At 49.1% G+C, this 19537-nt stretch overlaps 1 protein-coding gene across 1 annotated transcript in view; it reads right to left on the bottom strand.

Annotated features, from left to right (window-relative positions):
• Positions 1 to 772: 772 nt before the first annotated feature.
• LOC122734709 (voltage-dependent P/Q-type calcium channel subunit alpha-1A) overlaps positions 773 to 19537 on the bottom strand; it is a 213052-nt gene continuing 194287 nt past the window's right edge. The window contains exons 40-47 of the mRNA XM_043975723.1: positions 19286 to 19386; positions 18390 to 18496; positions 17400 to 17538; positions 15067 to 15180; positions 11758 to 11793; positions 8206 to 8392; positions 4178 to 4425; positions 773 to 2723 (exon numbers count right to left, since the gene is read on the bottom strand). Of these exons, the coding sequence (XP_043831658.1) occupies positions 2013 to 2723; positions 4178 to 4425; positions 8206 to 8392; positions 11758 to 11793; positions 15067 to 15180; positions 17400 to 17538; positions 18390 to 18496; positions 19286 to 19386 (1643 nt within the window). The 3' untranslated portion in view covers positions 773 to 2012. The remainder of the gene's footprint in view (positions 2724 to 4177; positions 4426 to 8205; positions 8393 to 11757; positions 11794 to 15066; positions 15181 to 17399; positions 17539 to 18389; positions 18497 to 19285; positions 19387 to 19537) is intronic.

The following is a 19537-nucleotide window of genomic DNA, read 5'->3' as shown; positions in this document are numbered from 1 at the left end:
GCTTGGGGAACTTGGAGGATCAAAGAGCCCCTCAGCCTTCCACGAAGAACTGGGAGTAGCTTACTCATCTTTCCTGCAACCTCCGGCTCTCCTTAGAGCCTCCTAAATTCAACCAATGTGGATGCTCTGTTGGCCTTGGATCTCAATAACAGTGGACCAGAAAGAAAAGGGGTTGTGTCTAAAAACAGGAGGCTGTGTCAGGAGGCTTACAGCTTCAAGCTGGGCTCAGTCCATGATCCCACTATATACTCCTTCTGGCCCCGCAGTATACTCCTGGCTTCAACTTGGCACCAGAAGAAACAAATGAAATAAAACTCATCGAGCCTTTCAAAGCTAACCAGGCCAGGACAGGCTAGCCAATTCCACAGAGGGCTTGCACAGTGCAACAAGATAGATGTAACAGGTAGCTCTTGGTGAAACCTCACAGAGGGTGTTTGACCATAGACTAATAGCCACAGCCTCTTAGCATCCAGGGCCTAAAGCTTCCCAGAATGCCCCGAGCCAATCAAATGTTACCAATATTTGCAGCCACAGGGAGTGCAGCTGATGGATCAAATCTCTCATCACTGGCATGGGGAAGCCAGGTGTCAGATCCCCACAGTAAAGGTTCAGAGGTGTAAGGGGCAAGAAGAGCAAAGCACCTGCTTTGGATTCCAGCTCAAAAATTCAGGCCCAATTGGCTTAGGCAAAGGTTACTCCAATTTCTCTTGGCTAGGGGAGTCCCTTACTTAGCTCACCTCCCTTCACACCTCCTTTCCTGGTTCAGGGCCTTTCTGACTCATCATTGTTAATAATAACTTGTGTTTCTCTGGACAAAAAGTAGAGAAAAAGACTGCCTTCTTTGTTGTCCCTAGAAAGAGCTTGCTTGTGATTATGAGCACTTACCAAGAGGAGGACTAAGAACATGGCAACCCAAAAACCCTTTTGGTTTGATTTGTTTTTGTTTTTTTTTTATTTTTTGTTTTCTTTTGAATTTCATGCAATAATTCACAGTCCCAAGCCCACAGTTTTCAAACAAAGTAGGAAAAGGAAAAAAGAAGCAAAGGAATTGGTGGTTTTGTTTTTTGTTGTTGTTTCAAGCAGGACCAAATGTCAGAAAAAATGCTGCTTTTCTCAATCTTTTTTTTGTCCTTTTTAAAATTTAGTTTATTTTTTAAAATTTTATTTCTGCAGGCAGTATTAATAGGGTTTGGTATAACCAGCAAGCACTCCTCTGTGTGTGTGTGTGTGTGTGTGTGTGTGTGTGTGTGCAGGTCTGTCTCAGTGTAGAGGAAGGTCTGCATGGGGGTGAGAAGAGGGGGGAAAGGGTGTGTGTGCTGTGTGCATTTATATTGCATCAGGTCCCTTGTTGCCAGGAGAATGGGCACTAACTCTTCTTGTCATTCATTAGGGAAAGGAAAAGTTTAATTGAGATGATAAAACTCATCAATAGAGGTTTTCTTTTTTCTTCCCATTTTACTTTTTAAAAATGTTTGTTTCCCCTCTTTTTCCTTTTCCCCAAAGTTCTCCAAAGTTGTTGAACAAATTCAAACCCCCTTTAGCTTTGTGGTTTGTCCTCCTGAAGGGTTTTAAGGTAGATGTTCCAGGTAAAGTGTCTGCCCTGGCATGATTCAGCAGGTCCCCAGGTCTACAAGTCGTTGCCTTTTCTTCTCAAGGATTATTCTAACTTTGGCTGTAAAGGACAAACATTTTCTGGATCCTTTTTCCTACCCCTTGTTACTGCTCTCCTCTTTCCATCCTCAACAAAGTTTTTTCTTTCTTCCCTTTTATGAAAATCTTCGTTTTCCAGTTTCCCTTCCCGACTGGCCCCTCCCCTTGCCCATCCCTGCTTGGCAAATGTAATAAGAGTTTGAAATTTAAAAATGGTTGGGTTTTTTTTTTTTCCATTTTCATGACGTTATTGTAATTTTGTCTTCTGGGTGTAAGTTCATGTGTGAATGAGGGGAATTTGGTGGGAGTGTGTGCGCGTGTGAGTGTGTGAGTGTGTGTGTGAGGTGCACACACATCAGGACTTAGCACCAGTCATCATCGTCAGTCTCACTATAGGGTTCGTGCAGTCCTTTCCGGGGGCCTTGCCCTCGATGCCTGGCCAGTCCATGGGTAGGATAGTAGCCATTTGGTAATCGCCGTCCGTGTCTGGAGGGCGAGACTGAGGCTGGGCCTCCTGCCCGGGAAGTCCTGGGCGACCGCCCCGCACCAGAGGAGGCATGTGGCGGGGTATCGTAAGTGAAGGCTGCCTCTTCCCTCCCTGGGCCGTCGGCGTCGTAGTCTGAGCTCTGATAGTAGCCGCCGTGGTGCCGGGCTCCCGGGTGCCCCTCTGAGGTATGGGGGCTAGGGGCTGGCCACCGGGCTCCGGCATGGCGGTAAGCCCTCGGGGACTCATTTCTTGGTGGGGCAGCAGTGGCATGCCGTTCCATTCCTGGGGAGCGGCTACTGCCGTGGCCTCCCCCAGAGGGCCGGTCCCCGACCTGGTGCTCAGCAGAGGGGGCCTGGTACCTCCGCGGGCCAGGAGTGGAGGATCTGCAGGGGCGCACTGACTGCTGCTGCTGCTGCGAAGGCTGCGGCGGCTGGGGACCTGCGCTGCCAGCCTTACGGATCACGGGGGAATAGGACACGTGTGGCCTGGGGGTGGAGGGGGTCTGGGGGAGCTGGCGGCGTCCACGCCGCGGTGTGCTGGTACCAGACGTTGAGGGGACTGGGCTTCCACTTACGGAACTACTGCCCTACACGAAAATTGAAACAAAGGAAATCAAAAAAAAATATACAACAAAATCAACCAAGAAGAGACAGGAGGAAACAGAGGACAAGACGGAGAGAAGGAGGCAAAGGAAACAACAGAAAACAGAGGAGGGAGGGGAGGGAGAAAAACAACATTGTAATGGGAAAAAGGAGGAAAGCAACAGCCACAGGGAAGAGGAAATAAGAGACAACAAGGGAGATAAAGTAAAAAACAAACACAAAAACAGTGAGAAGAGAAATGAGAAATGGAGTTTTGTAAGTTTCGGGGTTTAAAGTAGCAAAAGTTCCCAAAATTACTCAGGAGTCCAGAGAACAGAAATAAATCATAACTGAAACCAAAAAAAGGGAAGCCAAGGGTTAAAGGAAAAAAAAAACACAGCAGGGCAGCGGGCAAGGGACATGAGCCAGGGCCAGGCATGGCCAACTGAGCTGAGGCACCGTCCAGAAAACCAAAAAGGGATTTCAAACAACTTAAACAAAAGCAGCTGCAGTAGAAGAGGATGGCATAGGTAAAGAAAGAGGGCACTGTATTTGTGGTCACTGGGTTGAAGCTAATGGTGGATGGAGTGCCCTTCTGGGTATGGTAGCCACTTCACAGAGGTGGGCATCTGTCCCTCAAGGGGAATGAATGAATGAATGAATGGCCCATTCTCAGTCTTGGTGAGGGTGGTGTGTGCTAAGTCCTTCTACCCCCCACCCCCCACATGTCATAGGACCTGAACACAGGGAAATATGGAGGCTGGCTGCCATGGCTGAGGCAAGGGCAGTTTCTGGGCTTGGCCTGGGTCCCTTCCCCAACTCTAGGCATGGGTCAGCAGGTCTTTCCTCCCAGGGGAGGGGAGGAGAAAGGGAGGGATTGTGTGGCCGTGAGGGCAGAGAGGAGAATGAGTTAGTTGGTGGCAAGGCTTTGCTCCCTTTCTTGCCCAGTGTTTTTTCTTACAGTTGCAGCCTATGTGGTTGAGTTTGTGGTTGTTTAGTTTGGGGAGACTCACTGCCTACCCTTATCACCAGTACAGTGGTTCCCAACACACATTTCTTCCAGGTACTGACCTGAAAGGGACTTGGTGCAGAAGTTGCCCTTCACTACTTGTTTCTGCTTGTGTGTCTCTACACTCTGCTCTTGGGTGCCACCTGTCTCTCTGTGTATTCTGAAGTGTAACCTAATTCTGTTTACTCTGGAGCTGGGGGAACCCACTGGAGTGAGTAGGTCCTGAAGGAGAGCTATGACAAGAACAGACCCCATTGCAGGACTGCTCAAGGCACAGTGGAAGACAGCTTGATGGGGGACCTGCCTTACCCAGACCCTCCCCCCCACCCCAGTTAGATTTCTCTTAAGCCCTGCCCTTACAGTTGCCAGCCTGATCTCTCATTCCTCATATCTCTCTGCTCTCCACGACGAAGTAGAGCCAGGGGGAGAGGGGCAATATGCCAAACCCACCTGCCTATGAGCCATATGCTCTCGGCCCTCGCTGGGGGAACGAGACCAGCGTTGGTCTCGGGCTCGGGGCCGTCCATACTCAGACCGCTCCTGGGAATAGCGCTCCTTGTCAGAGGATGGGTGGTGGTGGTGGTGATGGTGATGGTGCTGATGGTGTTTTCGGTCCTTGGGTCTTCCTCGCTCCTGGTCTCGATCCTTTGAAGGCAAATCCCCAGACTGGGTGGTAACACTCAGGTCTGTTCCCAAGCCTGGGCCGGAGATAGTAAGATACAGCCATGACACATGAGAGAGAGAGTGGGTAAGGGAGGAAGGAATGCCCCAAGGACTCTTGCCTAGCCCTTAAGCTTCAGATAGAGTGGGGAAACCGTGTCCATAGAACCAAGAGGAACTCAGCTGGGGGAGACTGCCAGCATAACTCACCACCCACTTCTCTTGTATTCTTTCCTGCCTTCTTTTTTTCTTCCAGGCTTCTACCTGGTGTCCTCAAACAGCTCCTCTTTGAGGCCCCAAACTGTATCTCCCACCAGCTTCGGAGTAACTTCTTTGGTGAGTCCCTCACAGTTTCCATAAGCCACACTCTGTGGATGGTGCCTACAACATCTCCAAGTTTGACTCCAATCCAGATGCTTGAAGGACATCTCCACTAAGGTGCTTCTAGTTTCCTGCAACTTCAGTGTCAAAACTGTACTTTCCTAAAAACTTATATATTTCCATCAACATCAGCCCCATTTATTATTCTCCTCTTGGTTCAAAACCTACAAGTCATCCTTTGGTTCATTCCTTATATCTGACCAATGTCTGTCTATCTCTCATTTCCATGGACACCATTCTACACCTTCTAAGTCCTCACTCCCTCATGCCTGTACTTGCCCTCGCTTGAGTCCTTTCTTCAGCTTCAGTCCACCTGAAGACTATTTTTTTGGGGGCAGGGCAATGAGTTAAGTGACTTGCCCAGGGTCACACAGCTAGTAAGTGTCAAGTGTCTGAGGTCAGATTTGAACTCAGGTCCTCCTGAATCCAGGGCCATTGCTTTATCCACTCTGCCCCCACCTGAAGACTCTTACAAAGGACCTTTCTTTCCTATCATGCTTTTCCTGAAGGGATGATCAAAGGCAGACTCTTCAGTCTGCAATTTTTGTTTTGTTTTTAGTGAGGCAATTGGGGTTAAGTGACTTGCCTAGGGTCACACAGCTAGTAAGTGTTAAGTGTCTGAGGCCAGATTTGAACTCAGGTACTCCTGACTCCAGGGCCAGTGCTCTATCCACTGAGCCACCTAGCCGCCCCTTTTAGCCTGCTATCCACCAACTAGACCTCTTTGCCATAGTATTTTAGAGTTGAAAGTAACCTTTGGCATGATTTAATTCAACTTCCTCATTTTATAGGTGAGAAAACTGAAGGAGGTTAAGTGACTTGTCCAAAGTTACTTACACAGGTATTATTGTTAATAATTACAGTAGAAGAGGGGCAGCTAGGTGGTGCAGTGGATAGAGCACTGGCCCTGGAGTCAGGAGTACCTGAGTTCAAATCTGGCCTCAGACACTTAACACTTACTAGCTGTGTGACCCTGGGCAAGTCACTTAACCCCAATTGCCTCACTAAAAATAAACAAATAAATAAATAATTATAGCAGAAGTGACAGAGGTGGCAAGTTGGCAGAGCAGGGATCACATTATCCAAGACACCCCCCCCCCCCAATCAGATTGGTCTTCTCATTCCTTCCATCTACACTTTATCCATCTCTGCCTTTGCTTATGCGGTTTCTGCATCATGGAAGGCCCTTCCATCTCCATTGATCCTAATTCTATTTAGTTTAATTTTTATTATAAATTTTATTTTGATTTCTCATGAAACCCTTACTAGGCTCCCAACATTCTAATCCTATTTCTCCAGATGCTGCTGCCTTCCTCTGTGAAGCCTTCCTTGAAGTATAATCATAATTATATTATGGCGAGCAGCTAGGTGGTACAGTGGATAAAGCACCGGCCCTGGATCCAGGAGGACCTGAGTTCAGATCCAACCTCAGACATTTGACACTCACTGGCTGTGTGACCCTGGGCAAGTCACTTAACCCTCATTGCCTGGCTTAAATAATAATAATAATAATAATTGTATTATGGAAGTTAGAGCCCAGAGGGACTTAGTCCAACTCCCTCATTTTTTAGACAAGGAAATTTCGAGGGTGGGGTGGGGGGAGTGACTTGTCCAAAGTTAAACAGATGAGAACTGGCAGAACTTGGGACATGAAACCAGGCTTTGTGACTCCAAACTCTTCATTTTCTTTCTTATTTTTTTGTTTTTGTGAGGCAATTGAGGTTAAGTGACTTGCCCAGGGTCACACAGCTAGTAAAGTGTTAAGTGTTTGAGGCTGGATTTGAACTCAGGTACTCCTGAATCCAAGGCCAGTGCTCTATCCACTGTGCCACCTAGCTGACCCTAAACTCTTCATTTTCACATTGCCCACCCTACCTGGGGCTAAGGCTTCTCTTCCCTCCCTTTGGATTCATTCCTCCTTCCCCCTTTCCCCCTTTCCCCCTCCCCGCCCCAAGCAATTTGCACATTTATTCTGCTTTCTGCATCTCTTGTATCTCACTTAGACCTTCCCTCACCTTCTCCAGGGGGACCCTGTGCTCTTTCCTTCCTCAAAGTCCTTGTATGCTAGGGTCATTCATTCCTGCCTCAGGTAACTTTGCTGTTATCTCTGGCAGGAATACCCCCTCACCCTTCCTCTCCTCTTCTCTGCTCTGCTCTGTTTAGGTTCCACCTTCTGCATAACAAAGCCTCCCCTGACTACTGCAGTTCACCCTAGCCCCTCTCTTCTCTAAACTCCCAGTGCCCATCACAATCAAACAATTTAACAGCCTTGGAGTCCTTTGAGTATTTCATGTGGATCAGTCCAGTCTCCCTCATTAGCCTCTGAGTTTCTTGTATCTCTACTCCACCCCCAAATGCTGGGAACAGTGCAGACCACCCAGCAAATGAGCTTCCCTATTTGTTCCTTCCCCAAAGGGAGGGGTCAGCAATGATGTGAGGTCTTGGCAGTTACTGCCATGTGACCTGGGGACAGGCCTAGCTGGTTTTATAGCACTAGCTCAGGGCAGAGCAAACTGACATCCTGCCTCTCTATACCTTTACATTTCTGACATACATCCAAGCCTCTGAGGGGGAAGGGAAGAGGAATTATCCAGAGGGATTGGTCCAGTTCTCTGCCTTGGTTCTTTTATTTTTTGGTTCTCCAGACTCATAAGCTCCTGTTCTCATACTTCATTGAATACCAGAGTTGGAGGGGGTCATATGGCTCGACCAACCAATACCTGAACAAGAATCCCCACAACAGCATCCCTGCAAAAACTGTTATCTACCAGTCTTTGCTTGAGGGCTTGCAGTGAGAGGAGACTGACTACTTCTCAGGGCAGCTAATTTTGCTTTTCCATAATTTAAATGGTTAGGAAGTTTTTTCTTATATTGATACTAAATCTACCTCTCATTGAAACCTTCACTCATTGCTTCAAGTTCTGCTCACTGGGGCAAAAACAGAACAAATTTAATTTCTCTTCCACATAAAAGTATTTCAAATACTTGAAGACAGCTATCAAGTTCCCCCATGTCTCTTTGTCTTCCATTCCTTTAGCCAATCTTCACATAGAATTATCTTGAGAACTTGCACTATCCTAATTGTCCTTGCTTGGATGCTCTCTAGTTTATTAATGTCCTTCCTAAAATGTGGTACCCAGAGCTAAACATGATATTCCCAATGTGGTCTGGTCTTGGCAGAGACAGCTGGGTGGGACTGGCACCTCCCTCATTCTACACAAAACCTTTCCATGCAGCCTAAGGTCACATCATTTATTCAGACTGCCATATCTTACTCTTGATTCATAGAAACTTCCTCCCTCCATACTTCTCTCACTCCCTACTTTGGACACCAGCACATTTTTCATAAGCTTTCTCCTCTGAAGGGGATGATATGAGAGTATCCCGCTTGGATGGTTGACCAGCGCAGGGAGGTGAGGGGATAGGTGACACTCAACCTGTATCCACATCTGTGTAACGGCTCAGGGAGCGCTCTGATGTCCGGTGGCCCCGCTCACGACGCCGTTGGTGGTGCCGCTGGTTCTCCTCTGGGGTGACTCTTTCCAGAGAGTAGTCATCCAAGCGCCTGCCCTTGTGACCCAGCATGGAAGCCGAGCGCTTCATGGGACTGGTATCAGAGATGGTCTGAGGGTAGAACAACAAGCCCAAAAGTATGGGTCACTAACGAAGTAGCCACAAAGTGCTGTTGGCTGCCAACCTCAGTCTTGGGGTCATCCCCACTGGGCTATCAGTAGAGGGAGAGCAACTTGGAGGTGGGCCTGTCCCCCACCCAGGTACTCCCATAGCAGAGTTACCTGCCAGGGAAGAACTGTTGGACACAACCTGAGGTGTTGCCCTTTTCCTCCATGGCCACAATCATTGGTCTTTGAGATTATAGAGATGGCCACCATTACTTTGTGGTGCCATGACAGGTAGGATTAGAGAGAAAGCTGGGAAAATTTGAAAGGGGATTTTGGGACAGGACAACCTAGAAAATAGGACCATTGGCTCTGGTTAGACATTTGGATCCCCTAGCCTCAAACACCCCAGGTGAAAAAACTTTTGCAAAGTCCAGCTAATTCTTGGGTAGAATCTAAAGAGGCCTAGAACACTTGGGGTCGGTACCCCCAGAGGGCATTCTTTTTACTCCCCTACCTTGGCATTAGACAAATCTGATGGCGATGCTCAGATTCCTTTTTTCTCCTAGCTTTTGTATCCCCCTGTGGGGTGGAATGTGTGTGTAGGGGAACAAAGGCTTCATCTCGGATAGAAAGTCCAGTAAATATGTTGATCTCCATTGCCCTAAATTGCCCTTCTGGCTCACGAACACTCATGGAAGCAAGGGCAGGCTGTCTTTAAGCTCAAGGTGAACCCCTTTGTGTCCCTTCCTCCTGCCAAGGGGACAAGAACTGTTGAGGCTTGGTTCGGGGGTCACTGAGGCGTAGCAGGCTAGGCTGATGAGGGAGGTGAAGGTGGCCATTTTGGACCCTTCATGGAATTCTTTCAAACTATCCCAAAGCCTCAGTGGTGCCCCAGGTGTCAGTCTTGCTCATGACCTGTCAGCAGCTTAGTGTGTTTGGGAAGGGAAAACTGTTAGGGCAGGGGAGCGTTTACTTGTCCACATAAGCTACTCTTAGTTGCCCACAATTGTTCTTTCAGGAAGGATTTAGCTACACCGTTTTAGGTACCTTTGAGCCCTGAGCTGAAGAAATGCTACCCCTACGACTACTTGACTTTCCTGGCCTCGGTAGGAGGGCCTCGAGTTAGGGGGCAGAATCCCCAAAAGCAGGACAGCCCCATGGAAAAGACCTAGTCTGGAGTTGAGAGTCTAGAACTCTAGGTTCTAGCAGCATTTTTTTTTTTTTTTGGTAAGGCAATTGGGGTTAAGTGACTTGCCCAGGGTCACACAGCTAGTAAGTGTCAAGTGTCTGAGGCTGGATTTGAACTCAGGTCTTCCTGAATTCAGGGCCAGTGCTCTATCCACTGTGCCACCTAGCTGCCCCAAACTCTAGGTTCTAGGCCCAGATCTTTGCTGACTTCTTTGTATCTTCTTCTTCTTCTTCTTTTTTCTTTTTTTTTTGGTGAGGCAATTGGGGTTAAGTGACTTGCCCAGGGTCATACAGCTAGTAAGTGTCAAGTGTCTGAGGCCGGATTTGGACTCAGGTCCTCCTGACTCCAGGGCCGGTGCTCTATCCACTGAGCCACCTAGCTGCCCCCTGTATCTTCTTCTTCTTCTTCTTTTTTTTTTTTTTTTTTTTTTTTTGCAGGGCAATGGGGGTTAAGTGACTTGCCCAGGGTCACACAGCTAGTACGTGTTAAGTGTCTGAGGCCGGATTTGAACTCAGGTACTCCTGAATCCAGGGCCGGTGCTCTATCCACTGCGCCACCTAGCTGCCCCCTGTATCTTCTTCTTCTTCTTTTTTTTTTTTTTTGCAGGGCAATGGGGGTTAAGTGACTTGCCCAGAGTCACACAGCTAGTAAGTGTTAAGTGTCTGAGGCCGGATTTGAACTCAGGTACTCCTGAATCCAGGGCCGGTGCTTTATCCACTTCGCCACCTAGCCGTGCCCTCCCCCCACCCCCCATCTTCTTTTAAATGAAGATATAGGGACCTGCCTGCCCTTCTTGCCTCACTGACTTTGCAGTTTCTTTCTGAGCTGAGCCTAGCCTTGTCATCACACCCTCAGAAAGCAGGTCCCTGAATCTTTGTGTATCTCCCCTCTGTTGCCTCAGGCCCATCAGGGAGCCAGGATGGCAAAGCTTCTTCCCACCCCTCACCTCTTCTCCAGGGGCACCTACTCTGCCATCTGAGAGAGACACACATACATGGAGAGTAAAAAGTAATGTGAGGAGAGCCTCATTTGAGGCTGGGCCACAAGCTGTTCCACTGTCTGTTGGGGCCTGGGTCCACAAAGCAGGCAAACAGGATGGCTCTCTGGCCTCTAATCACATTGTGTGGGTGGGGAGGGAGGTGGAGAAGGGAAGGTGGAAAGGCCGCAGCAGGGGCCTCACAGGGAAAAACTGCCTGTTCCCACCCAGGCCTGGGCAGAGAAAAAAGTGTTTGGGGTTTTTTGTTTGATTTTGTTTGATTTTCTTAAAAGATGTTCTGCTCTTTTTGTCTCCCTTGGTCCCCTCTCTTCTCCTGTTTCTGACCTCACTTGACTACATGCTTCAGAGGAATTCTCTCTTGTTTCAAAGTGCCTGAAGGAGGGACAAAGAAGGCTGGGAGCCCAAGATCTTGTCGCCCAGGACCCATGGGGACAGCCTATTGCCCCACCTAGGGCCAAAACCCAGTGGGGGAACAGAACAGATTGTGCATGTCTCTCCCTTGAGGCAGGCAAGGGGAATAGAGGAGGGAGGAGGAAGAGGCTGACGGTAGGTGCGTTGGCTTGATTAGAGCCTGGGATGATGGGCGTCTCAGCAGGAAGGAGTCCTTAGAGGGAAGTGGACAGTAGCTTAGGTGTCTGGAGCCTCAGTGGGAGATTTGGGGCAGGGAGGATGAGTAGACCTGGCTTCAGTGGCCTGCCTCTGGGAGGACGTGGCTCAGGCAGAGGTCTTAGCTTAGGGAGCTCAGGTCTCTCAAATGGGACAGTTGACAGATCTGCAAGGATCGAGACGCTAGAGAGCTGAACGCATCGTCAGAGACATTGGGGCCCTCAGGGAAGCTGCCCAAGTCATCTTGAGAGAGGAGACAAAAGTCAGTCAGTCTACTGGACCGTGAGCTCCTGGGGAGCAGGGACTCTTCTTTCATCTTTGTCATCCTCAGCCCCAAACTCAATCCTCTGCATACCGAAGGCTTAGTAATGTTTGTTGAATTGGACCAGACGGTTATCAGCCACAGAGCCCGCCTATAGGGCTACACAACCCCTCAGCGGCAAGAAACCTGCCTGAAGAGAGAGAATGGGGCGGGCTGGGCTGCAGCAGAGGGTGGGGATGTTGGGGATCAGCAGGGAGGAAACAGGGGAGGGGCTAGAGCTTTAGCGCCCCTCCCCACCCCAGGCAAGGTACGTACACTCAGATTATTCCCACGAGGCCGGCCCTTTCTCCTCTGTCACAGCCCCACAGGATGGTGCACACAGAAAGAACAGAAAGAAGAAAATAAATATCAAAGCAAATAAGGAAAAAGGCGCTGGTTGGTGGGAGGAGAAATCATGTAAAAATGTCACTCATTGAGTGAGGGGGACAGGAGAAGGGGGAGAGGGAGAGAGAAACCTGAGAAAAAGTGAGGAGAGCAAGAAGAAGGAAAATCAGAAAAGATTAATGTCATCAGTGAGCAGCCACTCCAGAGAATTATCTCGGAGTGTATTACACTCTTTTTATTTATGCTGGGCAGATTTGCTTGGAACAAACCACTCCGCTGACATGTTAAGATTGAAAAAGACAGACAGGAAAAGGCCAGACAGATAGAAAGACGACAGGGAGGCACACGAGTAATGAAGGTGAGATAATGGAAGCAACATGGAGATTGGAGCAAGTTTCCCAGCACCCTGACCATTGACCTGGCCTCATGCAAGAAGGCCCCTGACACTGCCTCCCCATCATATGCAGGTGGCCTCCACAGCCCATTCTTGCCTTTGCTAAAAGCTGCAGTGTTATGGCCCTGCTCTCCTCATCCCACTGACACTGGCAAGACCGTGGTGGGCTGGACTGCCAAAGTCCTCATTCACGTCTCTCCTAGATTGAGGGTGTGTGCATATGTGTCTCTATAGGACGGGACATCCATCCTGTCCACTGTCCCTCCCACCGCAGCCCCCAAAGCCCTTCCCTTCCTCCTTAAGCAGATTCCTTCCTTGAAGATAGAAGGAGGGGGAGGGGTTCTTCCTGATGAACCTCTGCTCCCCCTACCCTGGAAGAAACAGTGCAGCCTTTAGTAGGGTTGGGGGGTTCCTACCCCCTAGCAAGCCACCCACTGTTCCAACGCAAATGCCACACGTGAAGCTTGTCTAAAGCCAAACATGCAAACATACAGATTAGTCCAGGGCTTTTCAGAGACACTGGCCGTCCATTCATGCACCAGTCTGTGCATCCAGCTATCCATCCAACAGCCTTGGGAGGGTCAAGCCGTATGAGACACAAGTTTAGCTCTCAACTCTTGACTACCGTGACAGACGTTTGCCTGAACTTGGAAGGTTCTGCTAACACCATCTCTTGCCCCACTACCCCCTGGATGAGTCTCAGTCACAGGAGGAGGCCACTTAAGAACTGGGGGAGGGGGAGGCACAGCTTTGACTTCTGGGCAACAGTGATCAATGCCATGGAGTCAGACTCTCCTTCCCCTTCCCCCTGGGTGCTCGCGCGCACACACGCACCTACCTTACAACATGAATGGGGGAAAAGCTGACACATTGGTAAAGCAGCTTAAGAATCAATCACTTAGAAGTCAACACACATGCATGCACATATATCCGCATGTGCACAGATATTGCACACTCATACCAAGGCCTCTTCCAAAGTTTTAGCTTTATCAGGATGATTCAGTTAACATGAACCTCTGCCATGCTGGGAATGGCCCTTGCTGTGGGCATACTGAGGCTGCCCTAGGCCAGGAGCATGCTCATGCAGCACCCGAAGCCTGATGGAATCTGTCCATTGTCTGTCCATCTGTCTGTGAAGGGCCTTGGTGTTCCAAGGCCAAGTTCCCTTTAGCAGACCCATTCCTGGGAATGAGGTATGGGTCCCCTTATCTTCCACATTCTCACCTGTATCCGTTTGAGTTGAACATCAAAAAAGCCAATGGGTTTTTAGGGGTACACATGTCATCACCTGTACACACCACATCCCACCCTTAACCCTCAGGATGGGAGAGCTGGCCACTCCCACTATATGTTCTGCACAGAGAAGGCACTTAATTTTTGTTATACTGTTGAATCAAACTGGCCGCCTAAGTCTTGCCCCTTAGTCTAGTTGCAAGAACAATCCATTGAGTTTCCAAAGTGACTAGGAAGAGGAGTAAGGTCAGTCTTCTCCCATCACTGGCTTTACCTCAGATTTACCACTTCACTGATAGTCAGTACTCAAAAAAAGGCTCTCTCCCTCCCTTTGTTCTCCAAGTTAAAGTGATATATTACCTTTAGTGTCAATTTCACCCACCTTCCTGGATGTAAAATGTGTAAGGCGCTAGGCCTCAGCACTTGTAGGTAGGAAGAATAGAGGGGGGTCGTATTGACTGAGGTCCCATGTATCTGCTGTAAAGCTGACAGTGGCACTCCCAGGAGCCCTGCCTCCCAACCCCAGTCCCCAATCGGGCACCTTCCCCCAGTCAGAAAAGGAGCAGGCTTTAAGGATTGACCTTATCGGTTACTGACAATATAGAAGACTTTACAAAGGGAGTTGCCACCACCCTTATCCTTCAGACACCTTTTTATGCTCTGGCTCCTTGGGAAGGGTCTAGCCTCTCCAGCTTAGTGAAGGTCTCTCCCCACTTTAGGGAAGGAACAGAGCTCAATCTCTCTGGGTGTGATGAAAGAGCTCTCTTGAAAAAGGCCATAAAGGGAATGGGTCCAAGGGACTTATAAACAGTTCCAGAAACAACTAATCAGTTATCCTTTGCCCAATAGTGAATTTCTCCCCTTTCTTGCCCCCACCCCCAACCCAAGCAATGGGTCAGATGCTGACATAAACACTGGGGACCCAAACTCATTCAAAATCATCCTAAGCCAACTAAGGAAGATGCAAACCAACAAAAACAAAACAAAGTTGGATTCAAGGATCCTTAGTTTTCCATTATTAATACTCTAGCTCATCTCCATTGGCTCTCTGCATTAGCTATCAAATATGTATGTGTATATGTATCCATTCATACACACTTGTATATGTAGATATTATGATGCAGGGTAGGGCAAAGGCTTAGTGAAGTCTCATGACTGGCTCCATCCCACTGAGGCCTGGGCCTTGGGTGGCTAAAAGCAAGCCTCTTGCCTAGGAAAAAAGCTCGCCAAACTCCTGAGGAACCTGCAGCATCTTCCCCTCTACCCACCCAAGCTAGCCTGGTCTCATCTCTTGTAGCCAGAATGCTATCTGCACCACACTGGCAGAGTCACTTGAACCACATTTTCTTCACTTTCTCTGTATTCAGAGGAATTCCCTATTCCCAACTCCCTATACCATGAAACACTTGGCAAATGATGACCTATACTCCCCAGAAAGGGAAGATATAGCTTTCAAAAGTACAAAATCTGGGGGGAAAATACACCCCCCCCTCTGGGGTTGGGGCTACAGAGCAGAGTTGGAGGCCTTCTTATGAAACAAGCTGCTCTCTGGGGGAGAGGGCCCTCTGTGGGCTCACCTGCCCCCTTGGAAGGTTCCGATGAAAGCCCCTCACCTGGTTTTCAGCTGGGAGCCGGGGCATGGAGGTGGCTCTGCCCTGCCCTTCCATAGGGAGGTAGTGGTCGCTGTCTGAGTAGCCGTCCTTCCCCATCTCTCTCATCTCCACAGACTGCAGGGGACACAGCAAGGGGGTGGGTGAGCCTGAGGCCTGAAGCGTGTGGAACCAAGGGGATCCCAAAGCAGAACCAGCAGTCCTGAACGCTAGCTTTGGCTTCCCATATCCTACTGGCTGAGCAGCCTAGCAGGTGGATGGTCATGTATTGAATACTTTATAAGTGACTTGCACACAGTGTCAAAAATGTTTAGGTCTCATGGGCTTTACCACAGTTTTCCTAGCCAGTTGTTACACCTCACTTGCTCTGTAGACCTAGTCTCAGGTCTTGGGGAAAGAGAATTCTAAATTACTTCCACAACCATAGCACCTCTGGACTAGCCCTGGAGGGGGCAGATTGAGCATCCAGCAGACTGATTGGCCTGATGGACCCTGTCTCATTTGCCTTTCCTGCTCAGGAAAAATGACAGTGAGAAACTAAATAGAAAGGGATGGGCGACTGTCTTGTTTATTCTTGTTTTTTCTTTTTGTCACCTTCTGCCCCCCTCCCACATGTCTCCTTTCCCTTCACATAGTCTTTGTCCCTTAGACTGGGAAGTGATGGTCTGCTTATCCCTGGCAGAAGAAGCTAGGGGAGGCTGCTCCAAGTCAGCTGACTTGTCACTGTTCTCTCTGAGGAAGTGAGACCCTCATCTTACTGGGACTAGAAATGTGGGTCATCCTTGACCATAAAGCATTTATGATTTTGTAAAATCACAATTTGAGGTTTATGGGAAATCCTTCTGCTGGGATTTGGCACCTGAGGTATGTCATCCAAGGGAACTTGGGGAGATGCAGTGGGTTGATGAGCTTTCCTTAAGACAGCAGTATCACTCACTAGATTTAAGGTATCGCTCAGGTCTCTGTGCTGCACATTATTGCAGTATGTAGAGATGGAAGGACCTTTGGCATCTTCTGGGCCATCCCCTTTATTTTGCAGATGAGGAAATGGAGGCAGTAAGTAGCATAGTTGGGACTCAAGCCCAGTTTCTCTTGGTGCCCTTTCCATTATACTAGGATGCTTCTTGAGGACCACACAGGTGCTCTCACACCTGAGGATAGGCTCTCAGCAAAAGTCATCACAACTTTGGAATTGGGAAAAGAAAGAAGGCAGCCTTCTGTTTCTAAGGACTGTCAGATGTGTGATGACATACTGGGCTGAGGTTATAGAGGCTCCTTGTAGCAACTAGCCCCAGATGTTTATACCAGGAGATGATGGAGCAAAAGAATGCTGCTGAGCCAGTATTAATGAATGGCTCATTAATATGTTTTAGACAAACAGGCTAGGACAGAAAGACGTAGGCCGGAGGTGAAAGATGGACTCCTAGGTAGCTAGAGTGACAAAGACCTTTTAAGAGTGGTAAAAGGAACTTCTCTGCAAGAGAGAACTCTTTGTGAGTCTGACTGACTTAAGATGACAGGATTTAGGTGGGGGGATGCTGAAGACCAGAGAGCTCATGAGATGCTGAAGGCCATACTCCTAGGGAGTAATAGAGCAGGGTTTTGAACTCAGGTCTTGCAACTTTGGCTAGATCTGGTGCTCTCTGGACCCCACCCATCTCCATCTCCAACAAGTGTGCCATTGTAAACAGAGTGCGGGACTCCAGAGAGAGTTAAGAGAGACAGGGGTTCTGCTTGTGGCTCATGGCAGCTCTGGGACCCTGGTTCTATTACATCACCTCTCTGAGCCACAATTGCCTCATCTATAAAATGGGAAGAATACACTACCCACCTCATCGGGTTATTTTGAAGAAAGCACTACGGAGATGTGAGGATTTGTAATTTTTCTGCAGATAACCTTGGATGCAGGGTCAGAAGCAGTCACTCTAAAAGCTGTGTGCCAGCTAGGCCAAGCCATCGTGTGCCTGTGGCTCTGTATACTCAGGATGGGAGCTCTAGCCTCTGGAGACGTTTCTGTTTCTACTCTTCCCTTCCTCACCTACCTACCGAAGCCCCACTTTGCAAAAGAGCTTTGTCCTCCTCCAGGCCGAGAGGCTAGGAGTGGATGCAGAGGGACCCTTGAGGCTGTGCTATTCTTTAGGCTTGGACTTTCAGGGAAGGAGTCAGTGTCAGACCCTGCTGCTTCCCTTATCACTGATCCATCCTATTCCTCCCATGTTACTTCCTCCTTGGTTCAGTGCCCTCCCTTTCCCGAAGTTAAGCAGGAATTAGCAAGTGAGACTTGACCCTTTGTGCACCCCATTTGGCATGCCATTCAGGCATGAAGATCTAAGTACCTGAGAGCTGGGTCGGCTATTGGGCACATCATCAGGAGGCCCTCGTTCAGGGCTCCACGTCCCTGTCTTCTGGAACATCTCTTGGGCACGTTGGGTCACCCAGGACGGACTCTCTTTCATGCCACCTTCATGGGCCAGACTGCAAAGGTGGGATAGAGAAATTAGCAGTAAGCCCCACTCTGGGGAACTCAACAGACAATGCGCCTATGCCTCTCCCTAAACATCCTATAATTTGGGTAGGAGATCGGGACTCTGTGCCTCTCTAAGACTCTAAGGTCCTGCAGAGCAGGGTCTTCAGCTCTGTGTAGGTGCTCTGCAAACATTTGTTAAACTGCAATGAGAATGGCAGGGTGGTTCCCTGGACTACTGCTCTGTACCCCCTTCCCCTGAGAGCAAGGGCACCCTACTGGCCTCTCAACAGGATGATCTCATCTAAGTGCTCGGGGACCAGCATGGCAAACACAGTGCGCAACCCTTCCCTCCAAACTACCAGTGCCTTTCCCCACTCTCATCCCTATTCCTTGAAGAGGGGACCCAGTATTAGTACTCCACTCTCTTGGCCTCACTCCCACTGTGGGCCACAGTCCTCTAAACACACACACCTCGTGCTGGGTACACATGGTCACTCCCATTGTTTGGGTGAGATGGAGGCCCACTGGGCCTTCCCAAATGCTCTGCCTCTGCATTCTGCCTGGACTTTCCCATCTGCCCTGTGAAGTAGTGCCTCCCTCTCTGGCATCGTTGCCTGACCCACTGTTGCCCCCTCAGGACCAGCGGGTTTCCCCTACATCCTACAGCTGGGTCATCTCTCTCATTAGAATGAGAACTCGAGCACAGGGACTGTGCTGCCTTTCTATTTTTCTCAGTTGCTTGGCACAGTTCTTGGCACAGAGCACATTTTTCTTTTTCATTCATTCTTTCAGAAGGCATAATGTCAGGGATGTGGGAGAGCGGGTGCTCACTCCTGTGCTCACTCTGAGCCATACTCACAGTCCTCCTTGGTCCAACTGGGAAGAAGGGAGGGCATTCTGACCAGGGCCACCCTCCTGAGTCGGAGATGGTGGCTCCATGCGCTGGAACATCAGTGGTGTCCGGTTCTGTGGGAACAGACGATGATTCAGAAGGACATAAGGCCAGCTTGGTGTCTCAGCTGGGTGTCTGTGACTATGAAATAACCAAGATGTGGGGTTTGGAAGGTTCACATGTGAAGAATGAAGGAGGGGGAGGAGGAAGGTAAGGGAGAGGAGGGGAAAGAGGGAGAGGAGAGGAGAAGGCATAGAAAAGTAGGAGTGGGCAGGGGCAGAATGACTCCTCTGTATTAAGAGGCACAGAGAATCTGAGAACTGTATGGTCTCAGGGAGGCTTCTCTGGCTTGGAAAGGGGTTGCAGAAACTGCAGGAGAACCTTTCCAACAAGGCAAAGGCTGGACAAAGTTAAAGAAGTTTGTATTTCTGAGTCTGGAGATGGCCAAAGGAGGATACTTGATGCCAATCTCCTAGGACATGAGAGTGCATCTTTATAAGGAGATCAGTACTTTCTGTTTTGCAACTTCACTAAATACACAGTTGAAAGAAATTATGAGGAATGGATGGCTATAAGGGAGACCCAGGTGAGATATCTAGGGAACTTCCAGAAGCCATGGTCAGGGAGAGAAGATGATTAACTAAAGGGGGCTGTGAAATCTCTTCTCTAAACAACGTCATAGCAAGGTAAGGGGATGGACAAAGCCTGGGTAACCAGTGGAGCCCCCTCTTCTTTCTCTACTAGATGAACAAGGAGTTACCCCAGGCTTTCTCTGGCCTCCAGCTGATGGGGCCTGGCTAGACTCCCCCTTTGTAGCCAGGCTGGGCTGGGCTGGTTTGCAGCCGTCCTGGACCTCTACTTGCCTGCTCCTCCCTCAGGGCTTGTAACTTCTTTGCCTTGCTCTGTCGGTAGTACTCCATGATCATCATGGCTGCATATATCTTTCCCACTGTCAGGTCTGTGGCTGTGGGCAAATGGGACAAGCAGACTCTGTGAGAGAGCCCTCAGCTGTCCCCCCAGAGTAGATCTTCCACCCAGTTCCAGCCAATATCTCTTTGCCTTTCTGAAGAGCCCAGGCCCATTTCAGAAAGGGCCCAATTAGAATCACAGGGCCA

This window comes from Dromiciops gliroides, chromosome 1, assembly GCF_019393635.1.
Source record: "Dromiciops gliroides isolate mDroGli1 chromosome 1, mDroGli1.pri, whole genome shotgun sequence".
NCBI lineage: Eukaryota > Metazoa > Chordata > Mammalia > Microbiotheria > Microbiotheriidae > Dromiciops > Dromiciops gliroides.
This window is presented reverse-complemented; position numbering and strand designations above follow the sequence as displayed.